Source organism: Notechis scutatus, chromosome 4, assembly GCF_049901735.1.
Source record: "Notechis scutatus isolate UNSWTSFEM ecotype Mainland chromosome 4, rNotScu1.2, whole genome shotgun sequence".
Classification (NCBI taxonomy): Eukaryota; Metazoa; Chordata; class Lepidosauria; order Squamata; family Elapidae; genus Notechis; species Notechis scutatus.
In genome coordinates, this window is record NC_142012.1 from 24,727,674 (window position 1) to 24,750,551 (window position 22,878).

At 36.3% G+C, this 22,878-nt stretch overlaps 1 protein-coding gene across 1 annotated transcript; it reads right to left on the reverse strand.

The window, feature by feature from the left end:
- Positions 1–2,337: 2,337 nt before the first annotated feature.
- Positions 2,338–21,710, reverse strand: CFI (complement factor I). The gene is made up of 13 exons (XM_026668684.2): positions 21,364–21,710; positions 20,940–21,195; positions 20,310–20,460; positions 18,857–19,029; positions 17,758–17,868; positions 17,537–17,641; positions 11,125–11,148; positions 9,816–9,851; positions 8,925–9,028; positions 6,798–6,904; positions 5,485–5,762; positions 3,857–3,958; positions 2,338–3,136 (listed from the first exon to the last, which is right to left on the reverse strand). The coding sequence occupies exons 1-13, from the start codon at positions 21,424–21,426 to the stop codon at positions 2,919–2,921; spliced, it is 1,728 nt and encodes a 575-aa protein (XP_026524469.2). The 5' UTR covers positions 21,427–21,710; the 3' UTR covers positions 2,338–2,918.
- Between the last annotated feature and the right edge of the window lie 1,168 nt (positions 21,711–22,878).

A 22,878-nucleotide genomic window follows, 5' to 3' on the forward strand; every position in this document is an offset into this window, starting at 1 on the left:
GGCGGCAACAGCAGGATGCTGCAATTGGGCAAGGTCAGGACCTTGCATTGAAGCAGGCCGGGGGTACGCAGCCACCTCCCTCCAGCCCACCTTGAGGATTTGCCTTTTGTTGTTGGTATGCACAGCTTCAGGCGCTCCTGTCGCCGCCTTCCCTTTGCCTTTGAAGGCAAGCGAATTATTTAAAAACCTCTGCTCATCTCACCAGGGCCGCGCCGAGCCATGTGGGCTGGGCAGAGCCAGGAAACACCCGTGGCTCGCTTCCCGGCCAGGGAGGAGCCCTGATTGGCCGCACGTGGCTGCGCCAAACGCTGCGGCGTTGCTCTAACACCGCGGCAGCAAGGGAGAAGGGAAAGCAACGGTGTTGAAGGTCTCCCGAACATCCAAGCTGTCACCGCCTGCCCACCCGAGGATGCAAGGGGGGGGAATTAAGTCACCCCCGAAAAGACTGCCTAGTCGTTTTTTGGGGGGTCAAAAAAAAAAAAGGCCCGGCCTTATTATGTAAGAAACACGGTACCAACCTTCTGGTCACAAGTCATCTATCTAACCTATGTTTGAAAATCTCCAGTGAAGGGGAAGCATCTGCTCCATGTAGTATAGCCTATTTCACTGACTGACAGCTTATACTACAATATATTCTTTTAATTGTATAATGTATATCTACATCCCTAAAGTTTCATCTCATTAGTTCTTATCCTCTGGAGCAAATGGGAATAAATACTAAGCCTCTACAATGTGACTACCAGTGACGACAGCCATCATGTTTCCTTTCAGACTTCACTTCTACAAGCCTAGGTCTTTTCATCTTTCTTTGTAAGACTTAGTTCCCAATCCTTTCACTGCCTTGGTATCCCTTCTTTGGACATGTCCTTAGACCATGCCCTAAAAAAAACCCTCCAGTGATGGAGCACTAAGAACTCCAAAAATTTCATTGCTTAATAGTGCTCAGGAAACGACTCCTTATTTTGAATTTGCATCTCATTTAAGTTTCAACATAGGAGTTATTGTCCTACCTTTAGGCACTATAAAGAATAAATTTACGCCCTCTTCCTGACGACTTCTAGTAATGAAAGACTGTGTCATGTTTCTCTTTAGCTTTCCCTTCTTTAGGTTCTGTTACTATTCTTCATAGAATTCATCCTCTATGCCTTAATCATCATTATTGCTCTTCTTTACACTCTTCCCATTTTCTCAGCACCCTTCTTGTGTAGAACAAAACCAGATATGATATCCCCTGACCAGCACGCAGAGGAACAATAACTTTCCATGATATTGATATTATACTTCCATTGGTGCAGCCAAAGATAGAACTGGGCTGAAGACAGAACCCTTAACTATCCCACTGTATACCTTCCTCCATGTAGACATAGTTCCATTAAGCACCATATGTTGAATGAATTCATTGGGTGATGGATTATCCACATTATTACATTTTAGGTTTGATTAATGAGGTCAATCTGTTTTTCACACCCTGTTGCTTTGCACCTGAGAATGGACACATTTCCTTGGTATCATGTCTTGTTTGCAGATTGCCAATTCCATTCCCTTCAGCAGTGATTCACTCATCTCCACTATAGGCCTGTAGTTCTTTTGGACAGCTGTCGAATTCCACACTTCAGTGGAAGCCTGAGCATATTCCCTTCCCTTCCTTTCCCTTCCCCTACAAAGATTTCTTAAATGAATGCTCTTTCCTAATTTGTTATCTCTCTTAAAGTTGCCTGAACCTTTTCCTGATCACAACAATGCCTCCAGCATTGTATATCTATTAACCTTGTAGTTATTCGCATGTCCACTGCTGAAAGAAGAAACATCCTAATTCTGTCAAGCTTCCTTTTGTTTTCCCTTTGGCTTGTCTTTTTGCATTTGTGGTTCAATTACTTTCATTTCCCTTAGAAATGCATATAGATTACTTTGGGTTCTCTGCCATTTTAAATAAGAAAGAGAAAAGAGAAACATTGTCCTTGCTGTCTTTCAAGTAAATAAGCTTCTTTTACCTGTAGCTGCCTGTCCAGGACTCTTAATCTTTTTCAGTAGATACTACCAAATTGTGATGCCTTATTCTGCTTATTTCTAAATAGTGGCAAACAAGTTTTTCAGTCTGTGGCATGTGGCCACTTCCATGTTTCTAGAATGTGAAAACCTGTCTGTGCTATGGATTTTTGTAAGAAATATGTGCCATTTGATATGTTTCACCTTTCTGGATTTAAATGATATGGAAAACAGTATGTAGTAGTACTCTGTTATATGCTAGGATGTATATTTATTTATATTTATAATATTGTTATATCACTAACATGTATAGTTAGTGGACCTTAATACAAAACAAAACCAATGAGAAACTTATTGCTTGTTGCATGCATCATTTTTTTATTTGAATATACAAAGTGAATACATAAAAAATAGAGCAGATTTTTCTAAAAAGTCAGCAAGGTTTTAAAACCATTAATGTAAAATTTTATAAGTCACTAAAGCTCTTCTTCTGGGGCATAATCCATATTGAAATAAGCTTTTAAGTACTAGAGATTTTAACAGGCTTAAACTCTACTTTTATATGTAATATGTATCTACTTAGGAAGATGTTTCAAATAATTCTATTTCCAGTTTAGTATTGTGGTTAAAGCATCAGGCTAGAAACTGCCTTAGGCACAAAGCCACCTGGCCAACCTGGGACCAGTCAGATTGCATACCAAAATTGCAGGGACCAGGCAGCTGCCTGGAGTCAAGACTGACTCAAAGGCACAAACAACAAAGCAAAATTTCAAATTGTATAGGAACTGTTGTTGCTTGGTTAAATCAGTTAAACTTCAAGTACTTAATATATGTTGAACTGAGCCACCAGTTTTCTAGTTGAACTTTATGCTGGTAATTAATCATTAATGCTGGTAAAAGGGGGTTGGGTGGGAATATTTGCATTCTAACAATCACACATTGTATTTGGAAATGAGACTTATTCCAGTATGTCGAGCAATCCAATCAAAATAGTGTGCCACTTTTGTATAAACACCAGGATGTCCCCTTTCACCACAGTTTTCACCCCAGCTCACAATACCCCAAAGATATCCCACATTGTTAGGGTCAAAACAAACCAAAGGTCCTCCTGAATCACCTTTACAGGCATCAACAGAACCATCATCCGTACCTGAAATAAGAAAAACAAAAAGAGTTGACTATGAACATTCTTCATTTTATACTTTTAAGCAGAATTTCACATATTTGCTGGTCATTCACTGAAAATTACTACTACACATATGCAGTATATTACTTGTATGCTATGATTTTTAATCAAAAGTATTTGTAATTCATTCAGTTAAACTATTGTTATCACTCATTTTGTTATTTTATTTTATTTTATTATTTTTTGAGATTTACATCTTGTCCTTCCTCCAGGAGTTCAAGGTATATACACAGATTCCTTGTTCCTGTTTTTGCCACAACCAATCATCCTGTGAGGTATTGAGAGATTGTGATTGAATTGATAGCAACTGATTCAATGTCAACGTTAAGTTTCTATGGCTGAGGTAAACTTGAACTGAGATCTCAAATCCCTAGTTCAATATGTGACCCTTTATTCTATACTGGCTTTTAATTCTGAATTAAAACAAAGTCAATCTGGAAGAAAACCCAAAGTGCATAAAAACTTGTGTGTCCAGAGCTGGACAGATGTTGCCAATGAAATTCTTCCTCAAAACAATTTTAAATTACCTATCCATAATTGGTTTGTGATGGCTGGAAAGGAATGCCATTCGAAATTGGGGTGATACATTCAATATTGAAATTTTTGATCGGAGCCCAACATTTGATGGTCCACTTTATCTACCAGCACAGGTAAAGGTGTCACAGTATAGGTAAGAATGCTCACCGGCACATTCCATTCCTTTGAAATATCGATTCTTGTAGATTTCTGAACAGTTATCCATTAGATTAACATAACCCCACTTAAGAATATATTGCCTTGTAGATTCTAAACAAGAAATGGGAAAGAGTCAGATAAATGAATACCAAAGTTTAATTACAAAATGATTTCCAGTAGCTCATCAAATCTTTGTAATATTTTAAAATTCAAATTGACTTAATCCAATTCTATTTGTGACAAATAATTTAAATTTTAAAAAATCATGGATGTCTTTTTTCAAAATGTATACATTGTGAGGCATTTTTTTTCATCCTATTTAAGAATATTACATTTTTGCACATTTTTTCTTTGTGGTGTTGACCGTTAAGTGAGACAGTCTCACTGACCCCCTGCTTTCCCTGATGCAGTGGTTAAATGACCACCCAGCCTGTTAAATGGAATAAGGGGTGCTTCAGGGTTGACCCAAGGCCTACTCCACCCCTTGAGATACCCCATGTTCCACTCTCCACCCCTTGGGGTCCCCACAGTCCTTGGGCCTGCTTCTCCCCACACCAGATCCTTGCAGACATCCCCCCCTTTTCACCAGGTTGTTTCCCTGTCATCCATTGTGCACTTATAATTTGAAGATCTCCAGAGCTCTGGCACTTTTCACAGCTCTGTGCAGACTACATTAGGAATGCAGAACAGTATGGTCTGTCCCTGGGACCGACCTCTGGGAAATGGATGTCATTTTGACATGCCTGTAAAGAATTGTAGAAATGCTGAAATTGGTGCTCTCTTCTGGGAGGCAGCCGAACATCCCAGGAATAAGTGGCCTGCCCTCTTTCCCCAAGATGAGGTCCAAAGATCTTCAGAAAGTAAATGGAGGATGGGCAGGCCCAGGGGTGGGATTCTACTGGTTCTGTCCGGGTCTGTAGAACCGGTTGCTCTGAAGAGAAGCAGACATAGAACCGGTTCTATGTCTGCTGATGTTTTGGCCCACCCATCTGCCCAGGCTCTTACCTGAGCTTTATTTCCTGCTTTTTCAACTTCAGCTGCCAAGCGAGGCACAGCTGCGGTTGAAAAAGCAGGAAAAAAGTGCTTTTTCAACCACTGCGCAGCATTGCTCAGCTGTCCAGGCAGCAGCCTGACGACGATTCACACACACGCACAGCAAATCGTAAATCACTGAACCGGTAGTTACTCTGGTCGGATCCCACCCCTGGGCAGGCTCAAGGGTGAGATGGGGGAGAAAGGCATGGCAGCCATTACAACATCCGTGCTGAAGGCTGTAAGAGCAAATGACCATGGGATACTATAGCAGCCATAACTTCAAAATATGGTCATAAGTAGCTTTTTGGGATGGGGGGATGTCTGTTATAATTTAAAACAGTGGCCAGATGTTAAGTGAAGACTACATGTACCTAGCTAATTTTATTTATTTAAAACATTTATCTAACCACCCGTCTTATATCAAACTCTGAATGATTCCCAATCAACAGTTACAACATTATCAATAAAAGGGCCCTCTGTAGCTTTATGTCATCTAATGGAACCTAGATAGCCACTGAAGTTTAGATAGGTGCTAGACTATGAGCATATTCGCTCTGAAGAAAACATTTTTATAACCTCACCAAATAGTAAGCATTAATTACCTTCATCAAATCCCCAGCCAGATACTTTACATTGTTGACCATTTCTGAACATATATTGTGACCAGGGAATGCATGCTGGTACAGTATCAGGTGGAGAACATGGAGTCCCCCTATTTTTTGTTCTCATCTCCAGTAAAGCAATATCATTTTCATACGTTTTGGAGTTATAGTTCTCATGTATTATCATGTTCTCTAAAGAATATGTTTCTATCCTGGTATTGAACTTTAATGAGTCTAACATCCCAGTCCAAATCCTATAAATATGGAGACGGCTCTTCCTAGCAAAAAGGAAAAAAAAATTGTTTAAGCTATAACTTGATAGGAAAGTAAATTTGGCTCAATTTAGATTTTGAGTTGATTAAGAAGCAAAGTTTTTTATATAGTTATTTTCCACTTTTAGAGACATACTTAACACAATTGATAGGAAGGCAGATTCTTAATAAACATTAGAGAAAATCCCCACAATAGGAATACTTCAATGGTAGATTCAGTTAGCCAAAGTTGTGGTGAGCTACAAGCAGAGGCTACAAGACCTTCTATTAGGAGTAATTAATTTGGATTCCTGAACTAAGCAGAGGAGTCAACTGAATGATGTGAATACTCTACCCATTTCAACTTCATGAATCTAGGATTTTATAGATATTTTTACAGTTATTTCTAACATTCATTAGAGAGTTTGTATTTAGTTATTTCTGAGGCACTACCAGAGCACTCAATGCTCTATGTCAGAGGTGGAGAACTATGGCCCTTTTATGACGTGTGGACTTCAACTCCCAGAATTCCTGATCTAGCCATGCTGGCTCAGGAATTCTGGGATTTGACGTCCACAATTTATAAAAAGGCCATAATTCCCAACCCTGCTCTATGTGTATGTAGGTAAGCATTTGTATACAGATGCTTTAAACACAAGCACCCATGACTATGTCTCGTCTAATCACACAAGTGCTATATACTGAACTTTGAGATGCTTTCCTACCTCTATCCACATTCAACCACAGCTCTACATAATCCAAAGGACCATGGAAGTAGGTCCACAAGGTAAAACCAAATACCAACAGCCATACCTTCTTCCTCCCAAACATATGTTACAAGCAGAATTTGATGCTCTATTATTATAGTTCCAGAACCAAGTAAGGAACTTTGAATAGATTTCTTAAGGAAACTTTTATAACTAACAATAGTTGGTCTGTTATGGTTTCAGTATAAGATTTTGTCTGATGTTCCTGTTTTCCTTTAACCATTGCTCCAAGAAAGTCCCAATCAGTTTAATTTAGAACTTTTAAGGAGTTATAACAATGCAGAATGTCTCCTACCGAACACAGTGTGCAGCGGTCAAAACCCAACAGCCTCCAATGTATGTCCCACCACAGTTCACTGCGTGCCCTTCGCCTCTAATGGCCACTTGCCAGGGAAATTCATGCTATTAAAAAGGGGGAAAGAGACCAAAGAAAATCAGTGTAACTATCTGGATTATTATGGGTACACTTTTAAAAACCAGAACAGTTTTTGGTAATATATACATATATACCCAGCAAGCTCTTACTGTTTTATCCATCAATGGATTTATTTAATCTACAGAAACAGCAAAATGTGTAGAACACATAGCAATTCTCCAAATATTACAGAATATTAATTTTACTTGTGCTGTTCATTCTGGTTCTCTATCTTAGAGAAAGAGAGAAGGGAGAAATAAGAAAGCAGGGACTAAGGATTGAAACTATAATAGGCAACTGGACTTTCTTGTTTTTCTTTAGAAGACATTTCGCTTCTATTTATTATTTATTATTTATTTGATTTGTCAATCGCTTACAAGATACAGGTATAAGAATATAGTTTTGAATACATGAGATAGATACTTATAAGAAAAATTTAAAAAAAAACAATAGGACAGGGATGGTAGGCATGATTGGTGCGCTTATGCATGCCCCCTACAGTCCTCTTAGGAAAGGGTGAGGTCAATAGTAGATAGTCTAAGGTTAAAGTTTTTGGGGTTTGGGGAAGAAACCAGAGTCAGGTAGAGTATTCCAGACATTGACCACTCTGTTGCTGAAGTCGTATTTCCTGCAGTCAAGTTTGGTGCGATTAACCTTGAGTTTGTATCTATTGTGTGCTCTTGTATTGTTATGATTGAAGCTGAAGTATTCATTTGCAGGTAGGACATTGCAATGTATGATTTTATATACTATATTTAGATCAGACCAGAGGCGGCATAGTCCTAGGTTTTCTATGTCTAGACTTTCAAGTCTGGTGACATAAGGTATTCTGCAATGAGTAGATGAGCAGAGAACTCTTCTTGTGAAATATTTCTAGACTTTTTCAATTGTGTTAATATCAGATACATGATATGGGTTCCAGACTGATGTGCTGTATTCAAGTATAGGACTAACAAATATTTTGTATGCTCTAGTTAGTAGTGTGATATTACCAGAGAAAAAGCTACGTAGGATTAGATTAACAACTCTTAATGCCTTTTTGGCTATGTAGTTACAGCAGGCTCTAGCACTTAGATCATTTGAGATGAGTATTCCAAGGTCCTTGACAAAGTTTGGATCCTCAACAAGGTCTTGACTATTTAGCTTGTATTTTATTTTCTGATTTTTTTCTGCCAATATGTAAGACAGAGCATTTATTTGTTGAGATTTGAAGTTGACATTTGATTGACCATTCTGATACATAGTCAAGGTCTTTTTGGAGGGTAGTAGTATTGTCTGTGGTGTTGAATAGTTTTACATCATCAACGAAGAGAACGCAGTTGCTCTTAATATGATCACAGAGGTCATTTATGTAGACTATGAAGAGAGTTGGTCCTAGAACACTGCCTTGGGGAACACCACTGTTGACAGGTACAGAATTTGATAGGACGCTCCCAATTTTGGCCATTTGTTGTCTGTTTGACAGGAATGCTTCTATCCAGTTATGCAGGTGTCCAGAGATACCATAAGATTTTAGTTTTAGGAGTAGTTTGTTGTGTACCACTTAATCAAAGGCTTTACAGAAGCCTATGTAGATTGCGTCTATTGTTTTGCCCTGATCGAGTTGTGTAGTCCATATGTTTTTGCAGTGTAAGAGATGCAGATTACAGGATTGTTTTTTTCTGATTGTTTATTTTTTTCGAATTGTTTATTAGAGAGTAGGTTGTTTGTCTCTAAGTGGAGGATGATGGATTGGTTAATAATTGATTCCATGACTTTACAGATGACGCAGCATAAAGAGATTGGTGTGTAATTTTCAACTAGGCTGGGGTCTCCCTTTTTGAAGATGGGGATGACCGTGGCTTGTGACCATAGTTTTGGCAAGGAGCTGGTCTTGAAAGATTTTTCAAAGATTATGCTTAGAGGTTCAGCTATGGCAGTGGATACCTGTATTGCACCCAATTCGTACACTATTTATGCATTCTTATCAATGTTATAGTTTAACCAAATGCCCCCTTTTGCATTTACCGGTTGTGCAGTAAATCCACCAATGATTCTCTTCCGACGAGTAACTGTGTGATTTCTAATGCCACAGGATACTACAGGAAGTAAAGTCTTTATCCTTTTTCGTTCTTTAATAAAACAAATAAGCAACGTCATAATACACATATGCTAAGGTTTTTTAATGCCTTTATTATTAAATATTTAATATTAGCTATTTCTATTTCTATTTCTTTCTATTTCTATTTCTATTTCTATTTCTATTTCTATTCTCTCTCTCTCTCTCTCTCTCTCTCTCTCTCTCTCTCTCTATATATATATATATATATATATATATATATATATATATAAATAAATAAATAAATTTTGGAGAGTTATCCCAGATGTCCAGTGAAAATCCGGAGCTGGAGTCCCGGAAGCAGTTTGTGACTGTGTACAATCACGTTCTGGTAACTCCTGCGATGCATCTGGAATTAATCGTATCGGCTCTGCGGTTCCATTAGACTATTTCAGTGACGTGGAGAAGGGGGATCTGCTGCTTGGGTAACAATTTATCCTCCATATTAAATTACCCAGGCCTTGTGCTCTGGAGAGGACACTTCATCTTTGCATACAGCATAGAAACAACATGGGAAGTGGCAGTTACCAGTTTCATAGCACAATACCAAGTCTCTTGAGATGCCAATTCAATTCACTGAAAATCAATATGGTAAGATTCTAATGACAGTGTAAAATTTGAGTTATGTTCAGAGCCACTTTAAAAATGGATGATATTTCAGTTTAGCAAATTGCTTTACATTCAACTGAAGTACATAACCCTACTTGAATATTGTCACATCCCTCGAAATTAAAAATGTGAAAAAAGAGAAGATTGCTTTTAAAATATGAGGTTTTAGACTAATTTATCTACACATTTACCTTCATCCATGGACTCTATAACTTGATTTGATTCTGCTGCAAGGAAATAAAAACATTACCATTAATTTTAAAGTATTGTAAAAGAAATTTCCCTAGTAGATAATATAGATAAATTGAATTGAACAATTACTTGTTATTATTAGAGTGTCCCATTTATGTGGCTTTTAATGTTTTTTGATGTTTAATAATTAGAATTGGTCTCCACATGCACGTAAAATCTGATTTTAAAAAAGCCTAAAAGTAAAATAGTGGATTAAGACTGCAGCAAAGTATCCTATGCTGCAGATTGCTGCTAGGATTGCAGTAGACTAGAGGTTCACATAATTAAATATCTCCTTGTGTAGTATGTCAAGACCTCCTTTAAGCCCCTATTGGTTTTTCAGCATTACAAGTACTTTGATTCTAAAATAGTTTCATCACATTCAGCCAAAACTCCCTAAGAGTTGAAGGTGAACAGTAGAACATATGGAATCAATGCAGTCCTGTTTTTGCCTAGCTATTGATGTGTTCACCTTTAAAACACAGGAAGCATAAAAACAATCTCCCAAGTTACCTTACAAAGCAGACAATGAAAGAGCACAAAATTAAAGAATGATGGTATTAGTAAGATATTCACTTTACAGTATGCATTTACTTTTTTCTTTGGCCAAATTTATTTTTGTTGTTTCTTTTTTTTCCCCTTCTGTTTCTGTTGAAGTAGAATAATAGTTAACATTTAGGTGAAATTCTTATTATTTGCCTTTTAAATCTTATTTAACACCAAAGTGTAGTGTCAAAAATATGACCTTGAAAAGGTAGACAAAGAAAATGATTGTGCAATTAATGTTCAGTATGACACTAATAAAAAATGAACTGTATACAACAACATTCATGGAGTTATTTTTATGGTATAAAAAGAATATAAACCTTGGAACTTAAAGCCAAAATCTCCACTGTGTTATTATTTATAGATGCTAAAAAAAGAAAACAAAATAATTGATTGCTATTAATTGTCATCCAGATTTTTGCAGCCCATATATGGAAGCCCTTATTTAAAATCTTATTTTTATAATTACTGCATATGAAGTTTATTTTATATGTCTTTTTAAATATATCCACAGCTCCCTTTCAAATCAAGATTTCCAAGGACACAGATAGAGCTTATTAAAATTATTCAGAGTAATTATTAGCTCAGATAAAAAGCCAGACAACAATCATTTTGTTTTCACCCCACTACGTGATTTCCAGCAAACAGCTGAGATGATAAAAAGACAATCCTATTTAAGACTAGGGCAATAAATAGAGGAATAAAGCATACAAAGAATTTTACCTTTAGTTCTTCCAGTTTTATTACCTAATGAAAATAAACATGAATAAAAATAAACAATTTAAAATACAAAATTACATATGCAGACTATGACATGGAGTGAATCAGCTTGTTTCAACCCACTTGCTAAAATTAGGCCCACAAAACTCACTTTAAAAAAAAACAAGTGATTGTATTGATTCCAAATAAAATCCTGTGTGAGTCATTAAAATGAATAATATACCAGCCTTCTGTAATCAGGTTTCCCCTAAAGAAATCTTTACCAGGTTTTCTTGATCACTTCTGCATAATTTCAGCCACCATTGTCCTTGAGAAGTTAAGCAATTTGGACACCAAGATCAAAATGACGACACTATTAAAGCCAACATCTTTAGCACATTCTTTGGCTCAGTATTTGTAAACAGCAATGGATCATGCCCAGGATTTCCTAGTCGAACCACAGACAACTACAATGATCTAATACATATTGATTTTATAGAAGACATTGTTGAAAAAGCACTGCGCAATCTAAAACCATCCCTATCTATTGGACTGGATGGAATATGTGCCTACTTCTTAAAAAAGCTACCTTACTGCCATAGCCGAACCTCTAAGCATAATCTTCGAAAAATCTTTCAGGACCAGCTCCTTGCCAAAACTATGGTCACAAGCCACAGTCATTCCCATCTTCAAAAAGGGAGACCCCAGCCTAGTTGAAAATTACACACCAATTTCCTTATGCTGCGTGACCTGTAAAGTCATGGAATCAATTATTAAACAATCCATTATCCTCCACTTAGAGACAAACAACCTACTCTCTAATAAACAATTTGGTTTCAGAAAAAAACTATCCTGTAATCTGCATCTCTTACACTGCAAAAACATATGGGCTACACAACTCGATCAGGGCAAAGCAATAGACACAATCTACATAGACTTCTGTAAAGACTTTGACAAACTACTCCTAAAACTAAAATCTTATGGTATCTCTGGACACCTGCATTATTGGATAGAAGCATTCCTGTCAAACAGACAACAAATGGTCAAAATTGGGAGCATCCTATCAAATTCTGTACCTGTCAACAGTGGTGTCCCCCAAGGCAGTGTTCTAGGACCAACTCTTTTCATACTCTACATAAATGACCTCTGTGATCATATCAAGAGTAACTGCATTCTCTTTGCTGATGATGTAAAGCTATTCAACACCACAGACAATACTGCTACCCTTCAAAAAAACCTTGACAATGTATCAGCATGGTCAAACAAATGGCAACTTCAAATCTCAACAAATAAATGCTCTGTCCTACATATTGGCAAAAAAAATCAGAAAATAAAATACAGGCTGAATAGTCAAGACCTGGTTGATGATCCAAACTTTGACAAGGATCTTGGAGTACTCATCTCAAATGATCTAAGTGCTAGAGCCCACTGTAACTACATAGCCAAAAAGGCGTTAACCTAATCTTACATAGCTTTTTCTCTGGTAATATTACACTAATAACTAGAGCATACAAAACATTTGCTAGACCAATACTCGAATACAGCTCATCAGTCTGGAACTCACATTACATATATGATATTAACACAGTTTAGAAAGTCCAGAAATATTTCAAAAGAAGAGTTCTCCACTCCTCTACTCTTGCAGAATACCACCAGACTTGAAATTCTAGACCTAGAAAATTTAGAACTACGCCGCCTTCGGTCCAATCTAAGTATAGTATATAAAATCATACATTGCAATATCCTACATGTTAATGAATACTTCAGCTTCAACTATAACAACACAAGAGCAAACAATAGATACAAACCCAAAGTTAATTGCACCAAACTTGATTGCAGGAAATACGACTTCAGCAACAGAGTGGTCAATGTCTGGAATACTCTACCTGACTGTGGATTTTTTCCCCAAACCCCAAAAACTTTAACCTTAGACTGTCTACTATTGACCTCACCCTTTCCTAAGAGGTCTGTAGGGGGCATGCATAAGTGCACCAATGTGCCTACCGTCCCTGTCCTATTGTTTCTTTTATATATATTTTTATTTTTATTTTTCTTATATGCATCCATAACTATGTTTTTACTTATACCTATTATCTTGTAAGCAATTGACAAATAAAAATAAATAAATAAATAAAAAAGACGCTTGTATAAACCAGAAATTTGGAATTGCTAAACTATGAGGTTTATCTGGCCCACTCGCTTCATTCCTGATTACTCCACTGACTTTCACCTGTGCCTTTTCCTTCCCTTGGGAGATATTTGGAGGGCAAGCAGAAACCTAGTGGATCAGTGGTGGGATTCAAATTTTTTACTACCGGTTCTGTGGACGTGGCTTGGTGGGAATGGCAAGGGAAGGATACTGTAAAATCTCCAGTCAGAGGTGGCATTTGCTGGTTCTCCGAACTATTCAACATTTCTGCTACTGGTTATCCAGAACTGGTCAAGACCTGCTGAATACCACCTCTGTAGTGGATCCCTACTGGGATATCTTTCCTCCCGAAAAGCTGATGACATACAGGTAGTCTTTGACTTATGACCACAATTGAACTTAAAAATTCTGTAGCTAAGTGAGACATTTGTTAAGTGAGCTCTGCTCCATTTTTAAACTTTTCTTGCCATGGTTGTTAAGTGGATCATTGCTGTTGTTCAGTTAGTAACCCGGTTGTTAAGTGAATCTGGCTCCCCATTGGATTTCCTTGTCAGAAGGTTACAAAAGATGATCCCATGATCCTGAGATATTTCAGCCATCATAAATATGAGTCAGTAGCCAAGCATCTGAATTCTGATCATGTGACCACAGAGATGCTGCAGCGGTTGTAAGTCTGAAAAACGGTCATAAGTCACTTTTTTCAGTGCTGGTGTAACTTTGAAAAGTCACTAAATGAACTGTTGTAAATTGAGGACTACCTTTACATACTATATTGCCTAGTACATACAATACATACATTGTTTAGTACTGAACTGTTTTCTGAGCTTGTTTTTTCCTGCTGACATTTTACAGAAGAGGTAATGAAACATTGATAGAAAAACAAACAAGTTCAGGGAATACCAAGAATCCAACAACAATCTTGCCTTACCAATGACAAAATGTACTTTGTTGAGTTCCAGTTTGCAGCGCTTCGGGGCAGGCAGGAATCCGCGATTGTGCACGGTTTCTGCCTGCACTCGCCGCTGGAGTGCCCTGAGCCACCCGGCTTCAGGGCTAGCCACCTCCGTAGAAGGTGGTGAAGACAGGGGGGATCTGACAGGGTCGAGAGAAATCGCACCTCTCTTCCCTAGCCGGCTAAACCCCCTTTTCCGAAGGCGGTAGAGTGGCGGTCAGAAATGGCCACCACAAAGAAGCGCTCAGCTGGAAAAGGAAAGTGCAGGAGGAGCTAGGAAGAAGTGAAAGTTTTTTTGCTGACCGGGATAAAGCAACAACGAAGGTAGCCTGGAACTTAAAATTTGCGAAAGACCATTGTTCCCAGAGATTTACAAGCGGCGAATGGAAGTTAAAAGGGAAAGTTCTTTTTTTTTCACTCTCCTTCCTAACATTGATAGCGAACAGAAATGCATGAGAAATCGGAAAAACCCGCTTTGGCATCAATAGGTAAACTGGATAATTAAATGCTAAAGGGATAATAAGGATTTCTGAACATTAAAAAAAAATTTTTTTTGCTGTTAAGTGGGAAGGGAGAGGAAAAGAATTGGAGCAGGATTTGGAAGTAAGGAGGAGATTGCCTAGAATTTTAAAGAATCATTAAATACAAACAAGACTTCTAAAAGATACATTTTAACTGGAACTTTGCAACTAAACAGTAACCCCAGAAAGAGAAAGTGAAGAAAGAAGAAAGTGCTAAAAGAAACAGCTTATTTGGACTGTTTGGTGACTTTGGGAAATTATCTTTGAAGGACTAAAAACACTTGGGTGGTTGTTTTGGAAAAAAAATTTCTTTCTACAATGGCATCACTTGTGGATGAATTGAAAATTGAATTCAAAAAATACAAAGAAGAACAAGAAGGGAAAGACTCTCTTGGCACTCTTTTTCAATTCTTAGAAATGGCAATTTGCACCTATGAAAAAATGACTGCGCAACAAGATGATTGGGATAAAGAAGAAGCCATCTTTGATGAACAAGTAACTTTATTTGGGGAAGAAAGGGAGAAGGAGGAAAAGAAAAAGGGGACTTTAAAATTTAAAAAAACAACCAAAAAAGAGAAAAATAAGGTGAAAAGTGGATATAATGTTAGAAAACAACAGAAAGGGGGAATGCAGAAGAAGAAAAGGGAGGTGGAGAGACAAGGGGGTAAAAAGGGCAGGGAGAAGAAGAAACAAGGGAGGAAGGAAGGGATGAGAAGCCTCAATAGTGTGGAGCAAGATGTAAAGAAACAAGATTCATTTAGAGATAATGGGTAAAATTTAATTGAAAAAGGGATTCTGCAAAGGTACATAAGATTGTATTGTTATATTTGTACTTAGAAATAATGTTAGAAAATTGGAAGCAACATGTGATCAAAAAATGGGATAAAATATTCAGTGTAACTTAGAGAAATTTTTGTGAATAAAAGGAAGGCAATGAAATAAATGAGAGAATTGAAGTAGGAGGAAATGGGAACATTTCAATGATACAATGATTTAAAATATAAGTGATGTGAAGTGGGGGGGAAATAACTATGGAAAGTATAAGTGTTCCCATAAAAGTATGATATTCAATTGAAAAGTAATGTGTAAAATGTTTAAGATTTAAATGAATATTAATATTAATGATAGATTTGAATTGGCATGGATAGTTGTTTTAATTATATTACATACTTATAAATTTTTCTTTTTTTAAAATATAATGTGTAACTTTAGAATGTACTAAACAGAATCCCAATGGAAGTTGTGTACTATACTAAGTGTTATAAATTTAGGGGAAAGAGTTAAAGGCGTCACACTCCAATTAGTGTACAGGAGAAATTTTGTTTAAAGAGAAAAAATAGATAGCTGGAAACAGAACAGACAAAGAATAATAAGCATAATGATCTGAACTGAGATGAGATAAATAAAATAAAACTAAGAAAGTTAAAAGAGGTGAGAAGCTATATAGAAAATGGAAAATGGTAATAAGATATGGAATGGTATATAAAATGAACATGAATTTGAATTGGTGTCTGTATGAAGAGATGTAACCCAGGATCAAGCAGCTTTCAGAAAAGATGTTTTATGTTTTTATGTTTTATGTTTTGTTTGTTTGTGTATTGTCTTTGAAAATTAATAAAAAAAAATTTTTTTTTAAATGTACTTTGTCATTGTCAGTTGGGAAAATGTAAAGTGGTTTGTGGCATAAGCTTTTCTCATTGTGGAAAGAAATTATTTGAAATAACTTCAGCAGTTCTCACATTCCTGATCATAAAGAGTTTTGAAATCAACTAGCCCCATCCAGTCATTTCATCTGATTCACTCTTTCTCCAGTGAGGGAAATGAGGATTAGACGAAACACGTGACAAAGCAGGTGTTCCCCTTACCCTTCTAAGGAAGTGCATGAATCCAAGAAGGAAGGTTTCAAAGTGAAATCCTGCCCTTTGATCTCAGTCAACTCTTCAACCTATTTAGTTTGATATCCCTGTTGTAAATCAGATTGATAATCAGATCATTACCAGGCTGCCATTAATACAGGGGTGTCAAACTCAAGGCTGGGGGGGGGGCGCAGATCTGGCCTGTGTGGTACTTAGATCTGGTCCACGGGGCTGCCCTGGAAATAGTGAAGGACCAGCCCATGGTGCCTCTGCCAGTAAAAGAAGCTTGTGAGAGCTGCATATGAACCCCCCACCAAAAAGTATGCTTTTTGCTGGCAGAGGGTTGCAGAAGGCCATTGCAGCCGAAAACAGAGCTTGGGAGCCTGTTTTCACAGGCAGAGCGCTTGGGCCACCACAGGCCCCACCAACACGAGTGATGTCATGCTGGCCATGCCCCCCTGGCCATGCCCCCCCTGCCCCCCCAAGGTCAAACACAACCCTGATGCGGCCCTCAATGAAATCGAGTTTGATACCCCTATATTAACATATTGTATGCTTATCATATTCACCCAACTTGAATCCAGCTACTGAGCCGCAGTGACACAGCAGCTAGAATGCAGTATTGCAGGCTAATTCATCTCACTGCCAGGAGTTCGATCCTGATCGGCTCAAGGTTGACTCAGCCTTTCATCCTTCCGAGGTCAATAAAATGAGGACCCAGATTGTTGGGGGCAATATGCTGACTCTGTAAACCGCTTACAGAGGGCTGTAAAGCACTATTAAGTAGTATATAAGCCTAAGTGCTACTGGTATATGAAAGCCTATATTGTATGCTAGTTTTAAATAGCAATAATAGCTGATTCTAACCTGATCTCTGAAACTTATTCAAGTGCTTATATCCATGGGGGAAATTATGGTTTTAACCTAGCCATAGATAATTTTAGAAAGCAATGCTTACAATTGTGTTCATCTTCTCCTGTTAGGCAATCCAATTCATTATTACACACATAGCTGCTTGGAATACACACATCTGAGTTACAATGGAAATGTTTCCTTTTGCAGGCTATTGGAAAAGAAATAATTATATAATAAGTAAGGGTTTGTTAAAAGTTATGACAAGTAGTGTACAATGAATACGTATGTTTATATAGAACAGATACAGGTAGAAAAGGAACATACCTTTGCAACATAATTCATCACTTAAATCACCACAGTCATTCATTCCATCGCATGTTTTACTTAAACGGATACATTTTCCATTGACACAGCGGAATTCTCTGTTGTTACAGTCTGACAAGTTGAATAAATAAAACAATAGTTTATTAATTAATCATGGTGTGGAAAATAAAATAGTTAAATCGGATTACTCCAACATGTTGCCTTTCAAATCTGCTGGAATATAGATAGGTCCCATTACCTTCAGTTACAGGTAGTCCTTAACTTACAACAGTTCATTTATTAACCATTCAAAGTTACAACGGCACTGAAAAAAGTGACTTATGATCATTTTTCACATGACCATTGCAGCATCTCTATGGTCAAGTGATCAAACTTCAGCCACTTGGCAACTGACTCATATTTATCATCGTTGCAGAGTCATGGGGTCATGTGATCACTTTTTACAACCTTCTGACAAGCAAAGTCAATAAGGTATCCAGATTCACTTAACCACCATATTACTAACTTAGGAACTGCAGTGATTCACTTAACAATTAGGGGAAGAAGAGACATAAAATGGGGCAAAACTCACTTAAAAATATCTCACTTATCAACAGAAATTTGGGGCTCAGTTGTGCTCGTAAGTCAAGAACAACCTGTATTAACACTTCTGGAAAGCATCAGTTGAATTTTAGGGGAGAAAATTCTGACAGCAAGAACAGTTTGACAATGGAATTATCTAACGAGGGAGGTAGTAACTCCTCTTCCTTGAACGAATTTAAGTGAACACTGGAGAGATATCTTTCAGGGATACTTCATTTTGGCTTGTAGGACAGAAGAGAAGGTTGAACTCATTGACCATAATGCCCTCTTCTAATTGAATCAATTAGGATTCAGTCACATCCATAAAAAGCCCTACTAAGGCCAGTGGCTATAGAATGCTGATTGTCTTTGACTGGAGGATAACTAAATCAAGGCAAGAGACTAAAAGAGGATATGCCTCACTGGAACATTGAAAAATCAGCATTTTGCATTATATTTTATTGCAACTACTTTTGTCTTTAACTTCTAATTATAATATCAGAAATGGCTAGTTATTTATACTATATATTTTACCAACCTCTGTGTTCTCTACTACTGCAGGTCACCTTAGCCAATTTCCCAGTGGTCAACCTCATTTTCCTTAAACCGCATTCAGCTAGCCTTGTCTCTATCCCTCTGCAAGTTGCTTTAAGACATTCAAGAGAATCTTGGTCTTCATCTGGCTCAATAGATTCTTTGCTATCAGCTCCTCTGTACATTTCAGCAAAAAATCAAATCAAATCAAACATATTCAAATGTTCATGTCCCAGCATTCTACAATTAGATGAATCACTTAGTTACTAGCTTTTATTTTTCCACCTGACAAACAATATATCTATTATTTATCATTATCTATGATTTAGGGCATTTATCTTAATTAAGATTATCTTTCATTTCAGGGTGGGAAAAAGAACAATGGGAGCAAAAGTATTTCCCCCCAAAAGTAAAATTATCATAAATTTAAATCAAACCCCATCCCCAGAGGTAGACAGAAAAATGATATGCCCAGAGAAAAAAAGCAGATGGAAGATGGGGAAGTTAGTTCAAAGGAAGAAATAGTACACTGGGAAATGAAAAACAGAGAAAGAGAAGAATAAAGCTGGAAAAAAGATGATGCACAAAAAGATAACTGAAAAGAAAGAAATAATTATCTGTTTAGACATTAACAACAACAAATCACCATCAGCAGGGATATATGCTACCTTCCAAGTAAAAAAATGTAGCACAATTTTGTTGTTGTGACCTTGTTATTCTCTGAGTTTCATTATTTGCTGGCAGGTATTTTATTACCCAACTAGGTAACATGATCAGTGCCATTGATGTTAGTAACTGGACAATGGAATGTTTGCCAACAAATAATCAAATTCTTAGTGCATCAACCATTCTGTAATTCAGTAGTGAGCTATGGATATTCTTTTCTTTGGGATTTTATTTTTTGATTGTGTTAATAATCTCTTCTATAAATCAGCTATAGAGAATCGTTTCTTCATCTACCTGCAGTGAATTATTTGAGGTGGAAAATGAATCACATAAAATAAGTGTTGTCCTCTTTTTTAAAACTTCATGTTCTTCTGAGCAGTAAAGGAATAGGCATGTGATTGCTACAAAATATTTATTTGTTCAAGTTGTGGATTACACATGAAATTAATCACACATTTTTGCTCTGGCCGCATCTATTTTTTTTCTGACCATTCCAACTTTTGAATGTTGGCCTCACTGCATAACACAAGACTGAATAAAGTTCTTGGCCCCACAAAGGTTTCCGATGCTACTTGAAGTAAAGAGACTGAAATTTTATATATAGATGATATTGTCAACAGATTGCGATTTTGTAATGATGCTTGTAAATCTACACAGTGAAGAAAGCTGCTATAATATATTTTCACTTATTTTAAAAAAGGAAGGGATTGGAAGAACTATTGTTCTCTAAACAATATTTTATTTAAAGTTATTAGCACAAAATCTACACAAAATCGATTAGAGAATCTTGCCTAATAAAACCAAGATGTCTGCAGATCACATTGGCTTCATGGATGGTTAATCCTTTCCCACATATGAATGATTTATTTGAGTTGTTTATTTCAACTTGAATAATTCCTTCTGAGCTTGCATTTGTATCATTGAAAAAAACATTAAAACGACCTAGAAAACACAACAAAATATATTAATATATATGTTTATGCACCTTACAAAAGATAGAGATTGATTTTATTAGCTATAAACTGGCTAATCTACAGCAATAAAGCACAAATGCTCCAATAAAACAACTTGTTATGTAAATATCTACAAATATATACATTTATCAAAAAATATGCCACTAGAATATTTTTAAAAAAATATGAGTTTAATAGAACTTTTTTCTGATTGCCAAAATGGACAGTCCCCATCCTTCAAATTCATTTTAATGGCCCACTTTTCACAATCCTACTTTTGTTTGAGCCATTTATGAAAGAAAATGAGACATATGAAAGGGAAACACACAGTAATCTCTAGAATTTGGTCCAAAATAGAACAGAATTACTCAAAGTACCTATCATTGACAAAATACTTCTGTATTGTATTTCAGTCTTAAAGCTAAAAATGGCTAAAAAAAAGGCGGGGAAAGTTTTGTTTTTTTTTACCTTCAGGGTTACAGTTCCCCTTGCTCAGAAATTTGATGAATCTTTGTCGACACTCAGAACTTTTTAGCTGACAGTAAGTTTGAAAGCTTTTTTTGACATTGGAACAAACTGAAGTGCCATTTTTGGGGCACTGGTAAGGTATTTTACAGTGACAGGTTCCTTCTATACACGTCTGCCAAGGCTGACAAAAACCTTTCTCACAAGATAGCTCTGTGTAATTGTTCTTCACACATTCCTCTATCAAGTAATTCTCTTGCTAGGAAAAAAAAACAGGAAACACAAATTATGGAATTAACTCATTCCCTTAAGATTTTAATATATATAATTTACAGGACGTTTATTAACTGTTTAAAATACCTTAAAATACCTTAAAATATAGTAAGGAAAGTTTCTCAACCACAATTTAATTAAAATGAAAGCTTACCACTTGTGCAAAAACATGATGTGATAGGTATAATATAAACAAAAGAAGTGATCCTTGTTTCATGATGAAGAAAAAATCTGCACACGCAGAACAGGTTCTTGCTCTCAAATCTTCTTAGATGCCTGTGTTTAATTTTTAACTATAAACAAATATTTAAAATATAATACTGAAATCAGTGTCAGTCCCTCTCTATTGTGGTAGTTCTAGAATTCTTGACCCTTTTGAAAAGGTTTTTCTACTCAGTTTCACCCTAAGTCCAAGAAAAGTTTGTTATATAAAGTAATATAAAGAAAATGCCTAGTACAAAGGTACTATTTTGTGCTTAATCCTTCAAATCCCACAACACTTTCAGTTTTCTACAAAGCCACTTCCTTTATGTGTCTCTTTAGAACAGTCCTAATACATGATTGGCTGTTATTTGCATAATAAACAGTAAGTTTATATCAAGGTTATGTTTGGTCAGTTGCTCAAATCTTTGGAACAGAAAGGTGTGTTAGAAAGGAGAGAAATGCAAATAAGTTCTTCCTTATGTTGGAGATGAACCATGGAATATCAAGCAGTTTGATTAGAGATTGCAGAAGTATGCAGAATCATCAATTAGATTCTTATCTGCATTAAAAGCAAATTAGTGTAGCACTATTTGTATAAGATTGATGATCATCCTATTAAAACCAGTTTTATAAGATTAATTTCAGTTTTAGGCAGAGTGGAAAAGGAAGTAGAGAGAAATGAAAACATTTTATAACATTTAGAATTTTTAAGTAGAGGCGAAAAGGAAGTGGAGAGAAATATAAACAATGTTGTGATTCTTTTTACCCAGACCTCTAGTTTACTCTAGCTGAAAAAGGGAAGATTGGCTTTTTCATGCCTTCTTGTATAACAAAATTTAAACAAATAGTCTAACAATGAATTTCCCAGGAAATGTTTGCAGTAACAAGGTATTGGCCAGGAATTGCTTCAGGAAGCTGACACTAGTGAAGGACCTTTGATATATTTAATGCAAAATGACACAGCAAAATGTCACATTGTCTCAAGCATTTTAATATTACAGTTGCATAACTCTTATTCCCTTTAGTTTTTTATCTATCAAGATGTATGTGCACTTTGTTTAAAGATTTTGTATTTCAAAAGAGAGAATAAATCAGTCCTAAAGGAACTTGAATTTTCCCAGGTACTTGGTAGAACCAAAATTGAATAGCTGCATCTTTTTTTTTTTTTTTTGAAAATTTTATTTGGGTTTTCACAAACATAAAACATCTTTTTTTGAAAATAGCATGGTCCCGGGTTACACTTCTTCATACAGACACAAACTCAATTTCATGCTCATTTTTGTGTTCTATTCCATATCTTATTACTGTTTTACATTTTCTACATAGTTTTTCCCCTCTTTTAATTTTCTCAAATTTATTTTGATTATCTCATCTAAATTCAAATCATTATATTTATACTTTTGTCTGTCCTGTTTCAATTTCATATTATCTTTTCTCATTAAACAAATTTTCTCCTGTAGTTACT

Coding starts and splice junctions, on each gene's coding strand:
- CFI (XM_026668684.2), bottom strand. CDS start 21,426: ATGAAACAAGGATCACTTCTTTTGTTTATATTATACCTATCACATCAT. Junction 17,869..18,856: donor CAGTAGTAGAGAACACAGAG/GTTGGTAAAATA, acceptor TCAACTTGTCAG/ACTGTAACAACAGAGAATTC. Junction 17,642..17,757: donor TGATGAATTATGTTGCAAAG/GTATGTTCCTTT, acceptor CTTTTCCAATAG/CCTGCAAAAGGAAACATTTC.